A 13,704-nucleotide genomic window follows, 5' to 3' on the forward strand; every position below is an offset into this window, starting at 1 on the left:
CCTCAGGTCACCAGAAACCTTCACCCTCTGGCTAAAGAACCTTTAGCTGATCCCAGCCCTCTGATGTGACCACAACGCCCTCATCCCCTGCCTGAGGTGTGACCCAAGGCAGCCCAACCCCACAGCTCAGCTGGGAGCAGGCACACACACTGTGGTTGTACCAAAATCCCCTGGAAAAAGGAGCTGGGCTGATTGGAGTGTGCATTCCCATAGCTCAGTGAGGGATTTGGGATTTTGTATCCCCAGCAGTGCTCCAGCCACCAGTGTGAGCAGATTTGGTGTTGTTTTCAGTGGCTGGAAGGATTCCATCGTGGATAACAAGCCTTAGAGCATCCTGCAAGGGTTAGGGTTAGAGAATGGGAGACATAAATTGAAAATTTATGGGCTGTGCAAACCACAAGATGGTGCTGCCAGAAAATGATTCCATGGGAGCAGCAGTCTCAGCGTCAGAGAACTGGTGGATTTTTTAAAAATCATCACCACTTCCAGCATCTCAAAGCAATCATGCTCCTGTTATAAACTGCTCCATCATCAATCATCGAGATCTTCCCCATTTCTGGGAAAGTTCTTGTCAAGAATGTGGAAATTTCAGAGAAATCTTTCTCAATATCGCTGAGGTTTGTCTGACACAAAGTTCACTTGGTTATTACAAGAACCAGTAGAAAATAAATGTACAGAACACAATTTTCAGACCTCCCTGAAAAGGTTAAAATACATTTTCATGACAGCAAAAGAACTTTGGAAAGTTTCCCTGGATTTAGCAAAGCTTCTTAGAATTTTTGGCACTTTTATGAATGCTTAAATTGTATTTCACCACACCCCTGTGCCATCACCAGCAGATGGTAAAAGCAGATGTAGGATTTTTAGCTGCCCAGCACTGAGTTAATCTTTCCACGGTTTAAGCCTAAAATTGATTTCTCTTCCTATAGTTTTGAGTTTGGGTTCTTTCTGTTTGTGTGACTCCTTTTTTTCCACTTCAAGTTTGAAAAATATTATGTCTTTAAATCTAACCAGAATTTAGACAGGCAGAGGAACCACTGAGGCTCCCAGAGCTCCCTACCACTTGTCACATTTATGGTTTCCTGCACAGCTCCAGATTTTATTATTAACGCCATCTCTGGCCTGTGCAGCCCTGAAAACAGGATGGATCCAGCAGTTATTTCCCCTGGGATGTCTGGACGGATCTGAGAAGAGATTTCACATTTTGCAGCTTGAGTGGAGGCTGCTGCCCTGCAAACTCCCCTGGGAGCCATCCAGCCCTGGAGTGCAGGGAAGGAACAGGATGGGAATGGACTTGTCACACTCTGCTGTCTGCTTCAGAGCTTGTTTCTATCTGTATTTTTTAATATCTCTCTCTTATTACCGCCACTGTATCTTGGAGGCTACACAGGCATGGAGATGGCACTGAAATTCTTAAATAATATTGATCTTATGAAGGAGATGAAATAATTGATAATTGCTGTGCCTCCTCTATGAGAGTATCAATATGTTCTGCAAACAATAACAGATGACTGCAGGGGACAGATGATTTCTGAGGAATACAGTGATTATTATCAATTTCTCTAAGGTTTTTTTTTAAATTATTTTTTAATCTAGAGAGGAATTTTGGAAAATGAATCAGAGGCAGAATGATTAAAGTTGGAGAGGGACCATCTTGACCCGGGGATGGATGGTCGGAAGGATTGGCCAGCACAGAGAGCACTGAGGCTGCTCTGTAAACACAGCAGCCTTGCAAAGCTGAGCTCAGAAGGGACCACAGTGCTGGGTGTGAGTGGCTGTGGCTGCAGTGACAGCACCACACACTGCTCCCATCTCTGTGCACGGCGAGGGCAGCAGGGCTCAGAGCCTGGGACACAGCTCCTGCCCTTCCTCGGCACTGCTCAGCTCCTTGGGGTGAGGCTTGGGCAGCAATATCTGCCTGAAGAGCATGGAAAGGTGATTTGAAGACAAGGAACTGCCTGGGGGTGCCTAAATCTGATATTCTGCACACCTAAACCTGGAATTCTGAGCACCTGATCTGCTGAACATCTGAGCCTGACATCCTGAGCATCTAAGCCTGATATTCTGAATTTAAGCCTGACATCCTGAGCATCTAAGCCTGATATTCTGAACACCTGAGCCTGACATCCTGAACATCGAAGTCTGATATTCTGAACACCTAAACCTGATATTCTGAGCACCTAAGCCTGATTTGCTGAACATCTAAGCCTGACATCCTGAACCTAAGCCTGATATTCTGAACACCTGAGCCTGATATCCTGAACCTAAGCCTGATATTCTGAACTCCTGAATCCTGAATCTAAGCCTGATATTTTGAACATCTAAGCCTGATATTCTGAACTCCTGAATCCTGAATCCTGAATCTAAGCCTGATATTTTGAACATCTAAGCCTGATATTCTGAACTCCTGAATCCTGAATCCTGAATCTAAGCCTGATATTTTGAACATCTAAGCCTGATATTCTGAACACCCGAAATCCTGACCTTAAGCCTGACATCCTGACCACCCAGCTGAGCTGGAAGGTGGAGGGGGATACCAAAGCCCACTGAGCAGCCCATCACAGCTACCACAGCAACCCTTTGGGACCTCTTGGGATCGTAATCCTGGGAAGAACAACAGCAAATTCAGCAGGACTCGGGATTCTAAACCAAAATAAAAGCTGCTGCCAAACTTCCAGCAGATCTGCTTTGGGACTGAGGCTGGGAGAAGCATCTGAAAGAAGCAAATTGTGCTGAGCAGGTGCTGGGGGAGCAGGGAGACCTTTCCTTGCTGCTCCACGATGATCTCTGGCTGAGAGCTCCTGGCCACGCGTGGAGGAGACAGGAGAAACCTTTGCAAGCTCCTTCCCAGCTCTGCTGGACCAAAAGCAAGGAAATATTTTTGGATAAGAACGTGGATCTCCTTGAAGGATGCCTGGCCAGGAGCCTGAGGACTTTGGAGCAGAAATCCTGTCGGAAAAATCGCGGATGATCCCTGGGCTCCCCCCGTATGACATGGATGAGCAGCTCCTGCCCAGGCAGCCCCGCAGCCCCTGCTGCTGCCTGGCCTGGACCCTGCTGATAGGAACCATGAACTCCCTGGTTTTCCTCCTGAATTTGCTCCTGATGTTTGTTATTTTCACCGTCGTGCTCCTTCCTACCATCGTGGTGGTTTACTTTGGCTTCCAGTGCCACTCCCAGGTAGGTGCCACTCCTCAAGGGCAGGGCCACACCTGAGGGTTCCTCTGAGCCCCAGGTGAGCAGTGCCTGGAAGGGACAGGAAAAACTCCCCAGGCTTTTGGCTTTGGGCACAGATTTTTCCCTGTGTGAAGAGTCAGGGCTGACAAGGACAGGTATTGTGGGAAATTGGGCAATGGAGTTGTGTCCCCATGGAAATTGGGCAATGGAGTTCAGTCCCCCAAGCAGAGGTGCCAGGTGAGGTGAACACACTCCCTGCCCTGGTGGAATTGCTGTTTGCATTTTAATTTCACAATTATTTCTCTCTTCCCTGGGATTTCTGTCACTGAGAGCTGCCAACCTGAGCTCCAGAGCTCGCAGCCCTTCCTGGGCTCTGGTAGGGTTTGCTGCTTTCTGTTGAAGTAAATTTAAGATTAGGCTCTGCCTAATTAGGATTAGTAAAATCTGACAGAATTGATAATCTCCTTCTCATGCCAATCTAACATTGCTGCTGCCAAACATTCTGTGCATTCCTCACAGCACAAATGAGCCTCCTTTGTCCATCCAGGCTCTGTTTGCTGCCATCTGCATTGCATCATTTCCTTATTTACCAATCCCTTCTTGGTATATTCCTTTAAACAGTTTTGGGATCAGCTGACCAAGGGTGGATGTGAAAAAGCAATTCCCTGTTTTCCTTGCAGGCATGGGCTGTTAGACCAGCTCAACGTGCCTTTTTCATAAGTCATAAACAGGGCCTGCAAATTGGACTGAAAATGGGAAAAAACCCTCCCAGAACTGCCCCTTCCAGCTTCCCTCACCTTGGAAAACCTCGAGTTCTCCTTTGCACACACACTCCAAGGCTTTGAGGAGATGCAGAAAGTTCTTTGAGTGCAGCCAAGTGCACCAGAAGTGAAAGCTGCTGGAAGCTGTGAGGAGCTTTTTAAACTCAGCTTTTCCCTTAACGCAATCATAGCAAGGGATTGTGGCTTCCCCAGAGCAGTCCCTGTCTTTGGGCCATGGTTTTTGAGTGGCTCCCCAGCAGCCAGGGGCTGCTTTCTGCACTGCAGCTCCATTAGGTGGATTTATTGTTGGTTTTTAGCGTGACTGTGTTCCTTTCACTGCTGAAAAGAGAGGAGAATAAAGTCAGAGGCTGCCTGCAGCATTTGGAGTGCAGAACAAGCGAGTGCTCGGCTCAGCTCTGCTGCTGCCAGCATCAAAGGAGGGCTCTGAACAGCACTCAGCCAGGCCCAGAGAGGTTTTCTTTGCAAGTGGTCATTTCTGGCAGGTTTTTCAGGCAGAAATGAGTGTACACAGAGAGCAGAGCACAAAGGGGTCTGGAGAGCCACGGAATGGCCAGCATCTGTCTGCAGAATCTAACAGATTTCTGTATTTTCATTTATTTTGTTTTGTATATGTGTATATCATTTATATTTATTTTTATTTACATGAAAAAGATATATATTATATACATTTATAGTATAATATATATTATAAATTTATGTAGATATTATTTTATTTATTTATTTTTTGTTCTTCCCAGCGTTGTGCCACCCACACCAGTGTAGCACCAGGAGGTTTTTTGGATTTGGTTTGTGCAGAATCTAACAGATTACTGTATTTTTATTTATATATTGATATATAATTTATTTTTATTTTATTTCTATAAAAATATGTATTATATAAATTTAGAATATAATATATTTTTAGTAAAAATATATAGATATTATTTTATTTATTTATTTTTTTTCTTCCCAGTGTTGTGCCACCCACACCAGTGTAGCACCAGGAGGTTTTTTTATTTGGTTTGTGCCTCTCCAGTGCTATTGGATGACTGAATAAAATGAGTGTTTCCTGCTCCAGGGTCAGTGTGCAGTGCTCCTGTCTCACAGGGAGAATTGAAAGCTTGATTAAGACGTGATTTCTGTCACAGACTGTACCTGAAGATTGCTCAGCTCTGAGAGAAGGAGCAGAAGAAAATATTTCCTTTTTCCATGAATTATTGGAAACTCAGGGGTGTTTTGGCCACTGCTGTCAGCACCAGGCCACATGAGAGGGGTGGCCCTGGCAGAGTTGGGTTAATGGGGGACTTTTCACAGAATTACAGAATCCCCAGGCTGGGAGAGACCTTCAAGACCATGGAGTCCAGCCCAGCCCCAGCCCCTCAACTCAACCCTGGCACCCAGGGATGGTGACTCCAGCACCTCCCTGGGCAGCCATTCCAGAACTTGATCACCTTTCTGTGAAAAACTTTATCCCCCTTTCTGGAAAAACCCTTTTCCCAATATCCAACCTAAATTTCCCTTGGTGTAACTTGAGGCTGTCTCCTCTGGTTCTGTAATTTCCTGGAGAAAGAGCCCAACTCCACCTGGCCAAAACCACCTTTCAGGAGCTGTGGAGAGTGACAAGGTCACTTTATCACCTTTCTGTAAAAAACTTTATCACTTTTCTGTAAAAAACCTTCTTCCCAATGTCCAACCTGTATTTCTCTTGGTGGAACTTGAGGCTGTGTCCTCTGGTTGTGTCAGTGCCTGGAGAAAGAGCCCAGCCCCAGCTGAGCACAGGCACCTTTCAGGAGCTGTGGGGAGTGCCAAGGTCACTTTATCACCTTTTCTGTAAAAAACTTTATCACTTTTCTGTTAAAAACCTTCTTCCCAACATCCAACCTGTATTTCCCTTGGTGCAGCTCGAGGCTGTGTCCTCTGGTTCTGTCAGTTCCTGGAGAAAGAGCCCAGCCCACCTGGCCAAAACCATCCTTCAGGGAGCTTTAGAGACTGATAAAGTCACTTTATCACCTTTCTGTAAAAACCTTCTTCCCAATATCCACCCTGTATTTCCCTTGGTGCAGCTTGAGGCTGAGTCCTCTGGTTGTGTCAGTTCCTGGAGAAAGAGCCCAGCCCACCTGGCCAAAACCATCCTTCAGGGAGCTTTAGAGACTGATAAAGTCACTTTATCACTTTTCTGTAAAAACCTTCTTCCCAATATCCACCCTGTATTTCCCTTGGTGCAGCTCAAGGCTGTGTCCTCTGGTTCTGGAGGAGAGAAACCCAAAGCCACCCCCACCTTTCAGGAGCTGCCCAGAGTGCTGAGGTCACTTTTTGGAGCTCTTTTCCAACGTCCTGATCCTGGCTGTGCCTCTCTCTCTCCCCCCGCAGGTGCTGCACTCCTCTGCCCGCTATTGCAAGAGCATCCTGGACGACAACAGCTCCTCTGCCCTCATCATCCTGGGCTTTGTCATCATGTCCCCCCTGCTGGTGGTGGCCATGGCCATCTACTGCAGCCTGGCCCGGCGCCTGCAGCTCCTGGTGTGCTTCCAGCCCTACAGCCTGGCCCTGTACAAGGGGGGCCGCTGCTGCCACCCTGGGGAGGGGGCTCCGTGCTGCGCCAGGGGCCGCGGCCGCCAGCTCAAGGCCTGGGTGTGACCCTGCAGCAGCGTCCCCTCCCTGTGCCTCATCATCATCATCGTCATCATCATCATCATCATCATCATCATCATCATCATCATCCTCGGCCCGCCCTGGGGAGCTGCTGCTGCTGCTGCTCAGCCGGGGCACACTGTGCTTTATCCCAAAAAAATCCCCAAAAAATCTGCAATGGAGTGGAGACACAGCGTGGGACAGGTGTGGGGTGGGCAGGGCAGCTTCATCCTTCCAAATCCCCTGTGCTTTATCCCCAAAATCCTAAAATTTGTAATCGAGTGAAAACACAGTGTGGGACAGGTGTGGGGTGGGCAGGGCAGGTTCATCCTCCTAAATCACCTTGTGGTTTATCCCAAAAATCCCCCAAAAAATCCCAAAAGTCTGCAATGGAATGGAAACACAGTGTGGGACAGGTATGGGGTGGGCAGGGCAGCTTCATCCTTCCAAATCCCCTGTGCTTTATCCCCAAAATCCCAAAAATCTGCAACAGAATGGAACACAGTGTGGGACAGGTGTGGGGTGGGCAGGGCAGCTTCATCCTTCCAAATCCTCTCTGGTCTTGTTTTTGGTGTTGTTTTTGGTGTTGTTTTTGGTGTTGTTTTTGGTGTTGTTTTTGGTGTTGTTTTTGGTGTTGTTTTTGGTGTTGTTTTTGGTGTTGTTCCTGCTCATCACTGCCTGCTGTCCCCTTTGTCCCCTTTAGAGCCATTTTGTCCCCTTTAGAGCCATTCCCAGTTTTCTGTACAAATAAAGTTTGTGCCCATTCCCTCCTGGAGGAGTTTGTTCTGTCTCAAAGCCCTCCTGCAGCACAACCACCTCTTGCTCTCCACTTGGCAGCACTGTGAGGGTAAAATAGAATTTTTGTTCTTTCTGATGATTTCATTTTAATTTTATTTTTAAAAATCAATTTTTTCTGATTGATTTCTCCTGCTGTTTGCTCTGATACCACCCAGAGGAATAACCAGGGGTGGTTACAGGGGGAAATGAACTGGAGGGGAAAAAAAAAATAAAAGGAGGAAAACAAGCTGACATTTTCTGACAAGACTGAAAAAAACCAAGAAAGTTCTGTTCCAGGCAAGGGAGATCTGCTAGAGGATAACAGGGTTTTGCCTGAGGGCACTGTCTGCTCACTGGGTACAGATATTTGATATGAGCTGCTGTTCCTTTTGCTCACCTGTAGTTTAATCCAACTGCTTTTAAAAGGAAAACATCCTTCAGCCTGACAGGGCTGCAAAGAAACCCAGAGTTATTTGCTACGGCCTCCTTAATAAAAAAAAAATTTATTTCAGTTGGTATTTAATATATATAATATATTAAGTATAATATATAAAATACTCCACCGAGTATTTTATATTTTACATTTTATATTTTATATTTTATATTTTATATTTTATATTTTATATTTTATATTTTATATTTTATATTTTATATTTTATATTTTATATTTTATATTTTATATTTTATATATATTAAATTAATTTAATTCATTTAATTTGAATTAAATTCATTTAATATATGTATTTAATTAAAAAATGAATTTCCCTGCAGTGTCAGCAGCACAGCAGACAGCCCAGGCTGTCCTGGCAGGGGCAGAGCTTTATCCCAAAAAGCTTTTTTGGGATAAAAAATTCCCAGCAGTGCTGCAGCTCCAGGGTGAAGCTGAATTCATCCCACCAAGAAGCAGCAAAGCTGTGCTGGTGCTGAGGCCCTCCAGAGCAAGAGGGGAAAACAGGAGACCAAAACTAAAATTTTTTGTCCCAGGACAGCCTTGAAGGAGAGAGGAAAACCCACCAAGAAGCAGCAAAGCTTTGTTGGTGCTGAGGGGAAAACAGGAGACCAAAAAATCAAATTTTTTGTCTTAGAACAGCCTTGAAGGAGAGAGGAAAGCGATCCCACCAAGAAGCAGCAAAGCTGTGCTGGTGCTGAGCCCCTCCAGAGCAAAATAACGATTAAAGGGGAAAACAGGAGACCAAAAAAAAATCCCTTTTTTTGTCCCAGAACAGCCTTGAAGGAGAGAGGAAACCAATCCCAGCCCAGTGGCTGCTCCAGGTCACCTCCCTGTCAGCCCTGCTGGCTGAGGCTGCTCAGAAAAGCCCCAAGAACATCCTGGAGAGCAGAAAATTCCCTCCCAGGCCTGGCCAAGTGGTTTTTGTTGTTTTTTTTTTTTTCTGGCTGCAGACATTTCCATGAGGTCACTCTTGGAGTTCCTCCCGTGTCTGGAACGTTCACAACCAGAAATTCAAATGTTTTGGGGCTTTGTGATGCCTCCTGTGTCTCACTCTGGTGCAGTGTGGGGCAAAAGGGGCCTGCAGGGTTTGGGATCCTGTAGGGTTTGGGACCCTCCAGGATTTGGGACCCTGCAGGGTTTGGGACCCTGCAGGGTTTGGGATGCTCAAGGGTTTGGGATCCTGCAGGGTTTGGGACCCTCCAGGATTTGGGATCCCACAGGGTTTGGGATCCTGCAGGGTTTGGGATCCCGCGGGGTTTGGGATCCTCCAGGATTTGGGATCCTGCAGGGTTTGGGATCCTGTAGGGTTTGGGATCCCACAGGGTTTGGGATCCTGCAGGGTTTGGGATCCTGCAGGGTTTGGGACCCTGCAGAAATTGGGACCATGCAGGACTTGGGACCCTGCAGAATTTGGGATCCTGCAGGGTTTGGGAAGCTCAAGGATTTTGAATCCTGCAGGATTTGGGATCCTCCAGGTTTTGGGATCCTGCAGGGTTTGGGACCATGCAGGGTTTGGGACCCTCCAGGATTTGGGATCCTTCCTGACTCAGTCTCCAGCTCCCCTGCTCCTTCCAGAGCTGCTCCCAGATTAATTATCAACTGTACCAAAAGATGATTCAGGATTATACAGTTAATTAATTATCAACTGTACCAAAAGATGATTCAGGATTATACAGTTAATTAATTATCAACTGTAACAAAAGATGATTCCAGGAATCCTTGGATCTGCTTTTTGATCTGCAGCCCTGGAAAAATGCTGGATTTAGGGCAGGGTCTGACACGTGGGGTGAAAAAATCGTAGTTTTTGCTGGGTTCTTCTGATAAAACCTGCAGCAGTGGGGTCTCCTCACATCCTGCCGTGGATTGGGCCAGGAGAGAACAGGGAAAGGACCCCAGAATTCCACCAGAACTCTGGAGATCTGTAGGAATTCCCTGAAGGGAGAGGAACCTCGATGGAAGCAGTAACATGAATAATCTGAGGGGCTGCTTTAATAAACTTCATTAAAAAAAACTCACTTTAATAAGCTCACTTTAATAAACTTACTGTAATAAACTTAATAACTTTAATAAAAAGGGATTAAAAAAAAATTCCCTTTTTAATTAAAATTTCACGGTTCAATTTCCCTCATTTTACCCTCTGGGACATTTTCCCCTCCTGTTCCAGGTGTTCCCTCCATTCCTGCCCAGCTTGCAAACCCTGGAGATGATGGAAAAAAAGAGAAAATAAATCTGGGGAGAAGCTCTGGGTGGCTTTTTTTGGCCAAGCAATGTCCTTGACAGGTGTCAGGAAGCCAAGCAGAGGCAGAAAAATCCCCATGTGTGGGAGAACTCAGCAAAACAGGATCTGCCAGATTTCCTCCCTGTTTTCCACCCCATTTGTACAGAAATATCTGCAGGTTTTTTTTTTTTTTAATTTTTTTTTTTACAGCAATACCTGGTTGTCCTTTGGAGAAGATGGAAATGGAAGTTTTGAGTGGATGGCTGGAATTGCAGATTTTCAGAGAACTGAGTGGAAATTTCAGGGAAATTTTCAGGATTGGGTGCGGCTGCAGCTGTTTTTGCTTTTCCCATTTTTCTCGATTTTTAGTGGCATTCCCAGTGACCCAGCCCATTTTGGGGGGGATTTTTAGGGCCATTCTGTAGGATTTTGCTGTAAATGCAGATTTCCACGTGGCTGATCTGTTCAGAGCCCTCACACTCTGAGCACCTCAATTCCTCCCTTATTTCCTAACAATTCCTCCTAGGAATTCCTCCTTCCTAATGCTTCTTCCTGGATTTTATTTTATTTTATTTTATTTTATTTTATTTTATTTTATTTTATTTTATTTTACTTTATTTTACTTTATTTTATTTTATTTTATTTCATCCCTGTTGGCAAGTGGGGAGTGTGGATGGGCTCTGAATTCACATTCTGCCTCTTCTTTCTTGGCTGAAAAAGCAAATTTATCTTGCAAAAGGAGCCTGATCCACCATGGAAGAGCAGAGAGGAAATTTCTGTCCAAAAGTGCCACTTATTTGTGGCTGAAAAAGCAAATTTATCTTGCAGAAAGAGCTTGCCCACCCATGTGATATAAAGGTCTTTTTGAATTTTATCTATTTTTGAGCTTTTTTGACGTCAGGGTCTTTTTGAGGTCTTCCTACACCTGTGGAAGAGCAGAGAGGACATTTCTGCCCCTGATTTGTGGCTGAAAAAGCAAATTTATCTTGCAGAATGAGCCTGACCCACCACGGAAGAGCAGAGAGGACAATTCTGTCCAAAAATGCCACTTTTTTATGGCTGAAAAAGCAAATTTATCTTGCATAAGGAGCCTGACCACCCCGTGGAAGAGCAGAGAGGACATTTCTGCCCCTGATTTGTGGGGGGATTTTTGTTCCCTGCTTGTTCTTTCATCATTCAGGAATTCCAGCAGCCAGCTCTGGAACAAAAGTCTTTTATCCCCAGAAGAGATGGGGATTGTTTGGAATTTGTGATTTGCACAAATCTCTTTCTCTGGGATTCAGTTTTTGCCCAGGCTGACGTGGGAGGGAGGGCAGAGAGCCCCCCACTGTCCTGGCCTTGTTTGGCCATCAAATTAAAATGAGAAATGAATTTTTTTGTGAAGAACTTTTGAAGCCCTAAGAGAAGGCCCGGTGGTTCCTGCTGCCCTCTGCATCCCTGCAGAGGAAAAAAAAGCAAAATAAACAAAAAAAAAACCACCACAAATTGTTGGGTTTTGGGGTTTTTTTTTCTCTCTTCCAGATGCACAAATGATGGAGATCAGAACTCCTGAGGGAGGCCGGGAGCTCTCGGCTCCTGACGTGGGTGGAAATTCCTCAGGAAACTCAGTCCTGAGGAGATTCTCCTAAATTTGGCTTTTCCAAGTGCTCTGGGCTCTCCTGACAGGATGGAGACAGGACAAAGCAGTCAAGAAATAAAGGAAATTATCCAAAGAATAGGCTGGGCTAAAAATGGAGCTGTCCCTGCAGAGCTCCTTGGGCTGCTCACAACTGAATCCAATTTTTGGAGCTGTTTGGGTTCCTGGCGAGGAAAGGGGAAAAAAAAGGGACTCAAATCCTGCTCCTGAAGGAAATGAAGCAGGAATTTCAAATTTTAAGGATTTTGGTTTTGTTTTTTTTTTTTTTTTTTTTTTTTGGCTGGAGGTTCTCAGGGTGGAACGTGAAAGGTTGGGTTTGGATTGAAAGAATGATGAGCTGCATGGAAAAGTCGGTTCAGGCAGATCTGAATCAGCCTCTCCTCCCTCAGAAACTTTCAACACAGTCTTGAAGCCTTTGGAAAGAGGGGAGGCAACTCAGAGAGGTGCAGTTTATTAAAATTTAATATAAATTATAATTTTATGTTAAAATTATACTATATAATGTAATATATAAATTATAATTATTAATTTAAAATAGAATTTATAGAATTTAAATGGTAAATAATATAAATTTTAATCTATTAAATTTAAATGTATTAAAATCAAAATATAAATATATATTCACTATATAAATTTATTTTTATATATTTATAGTATATATTAATATTTAATATGATGCTTATACTATATATTAATAATTATATATTATATTATATTATATTATATTATATTAATTTAATTTAATTTAATTTATTAATATAAATGTTAATTAGGATTTAGTTCATTATTATATAGATTATTCATTATGTATTTATAATATATTATACTATAATATAAAAATATATAATAGTTATATATTAATATATTGTAATATTAATAATATTATGTTATATAATATATAATATGTACTATATAATAGTATATATTAATATATATTATATAATACATAGAATTATAATATTAATAACACCTATTATAATATAATATATATTATATTTTAACATATTATTTATAATATTTATACTATTATTCAATTAATAGCTTTATAATAGTAATATAAATTTTAATATAATTTTAATATAGACATTTTAAAATATACATTGTAAAAATCTAGCAAATCACTCAAAATCTCTTCACAAAAACAAGGAAGAGTCATTCCCAGCACTGCTCATCCTCTGAGAAACATAAAACTGGTGTTTGTTAGACGTAAACACATCTATTTTTGTAGTTTGTCTTCCAAGTCAAACAAAAATAAGAGATGACTCCAGGCTGAGCCCTGCATGACCTGGTGGTAACTGAGAAGTGACAAACCCAGGCCTGACCCCAGGCTGGCATTTCTGGGGTCAGGGAGATGAAGTTGGAGCCCTTGGCCTGCAGCTGAGCAGAAATCAATTAGCAGAAATTAATTAATTAGCAGAAATTGATTCATTAGCAGAAATCACCTTCAAAGTGGGCAAACTTGTGAGAAGTGCTGCTCGCTTCCAAAAAAATTGAGAAAGGTTTATTAAAACCTTATCAAAAATACAACAGAAGAATGAATGGAGAAAATACAACAGAGCCAGGAGCAGAAGATTTTTCCCACCAGGATTTTTTGCCTTTTAACCCTTTAAATTCTGCCCCAAAATTCCGCCCCAAAATTCTGTCCATCAGCTCCTTCTTGCCTGCCCATGGTGGAGTTGAAACCCTTAAATCTTGATTGTTGATCAGGTGCTGCCACAGTGCCAACCCCACCCTCCCAAATGTCCCAAACCCTGATAACAACACAAGAGGGGTAAAACATAACTAAAAATCTATAAAATATAACACAAAACCTATAAAACATAACAAGAAATCTATAAAATATACCTATACATCTATAAAATATACCTATACATCTATAAAACATAACTATAAATCTATAACATATAACTTTAAATTTATAACACATAAGTATAAATCTATAACACATAACTATGAATCTATAAAACAAAACTAAAAATCTATAAAATATAACTATAAATCTATAACACATACCTATAAATCTATAAAACTTCTCCTAACACCTATACATGAT

The 13,704-nt window shown here is 43.0% G+C and overlaps 1 protein-coding gene across 1 annotated transcript; it reads left to right on the plus strand.

Moving 5' to 3' along the window:
* The first annotated feature begins 1,756 nt into the window (after window positions 1–1,756).
* On the plus strand, window positions 1,757–7,335 carry TMEM88B (transmembrane protein 88B). Its single transcript, XM_036396056.2, has 2 exons — window positions 1,757–3,180; window positions 6,309–7,335. The coding sequence occupies exons 1-2, from the start codon at window positions 2,911–2,913 to the stop codon at window positions 6,573–6,575; spliced, it is 537 nt and encodes a 178-aa protein (XP_036251949.1). The 5' UTR covers window positions 1,757–2,910; the 3' UTR covers window positions 6,576–7,335.
* Window positions 7,336–13,704: the final 6,369 nt, after the last annotated feature.

Source organism: Molothrus ater, chromosome 23 (genome assembly GCF_012460135.2).
Source record: "Molothrus ater isolate BHLD 08-10-18 breed brown headed cowbird chromosome 23, BPBGC_Mater_1.1, whole genome shotgun sequence".
NCBI lineage: Eukaryota > Metazoa > Chordata > Aves > Passeriformes > Icteridae > Molothrus > Molothrus ater.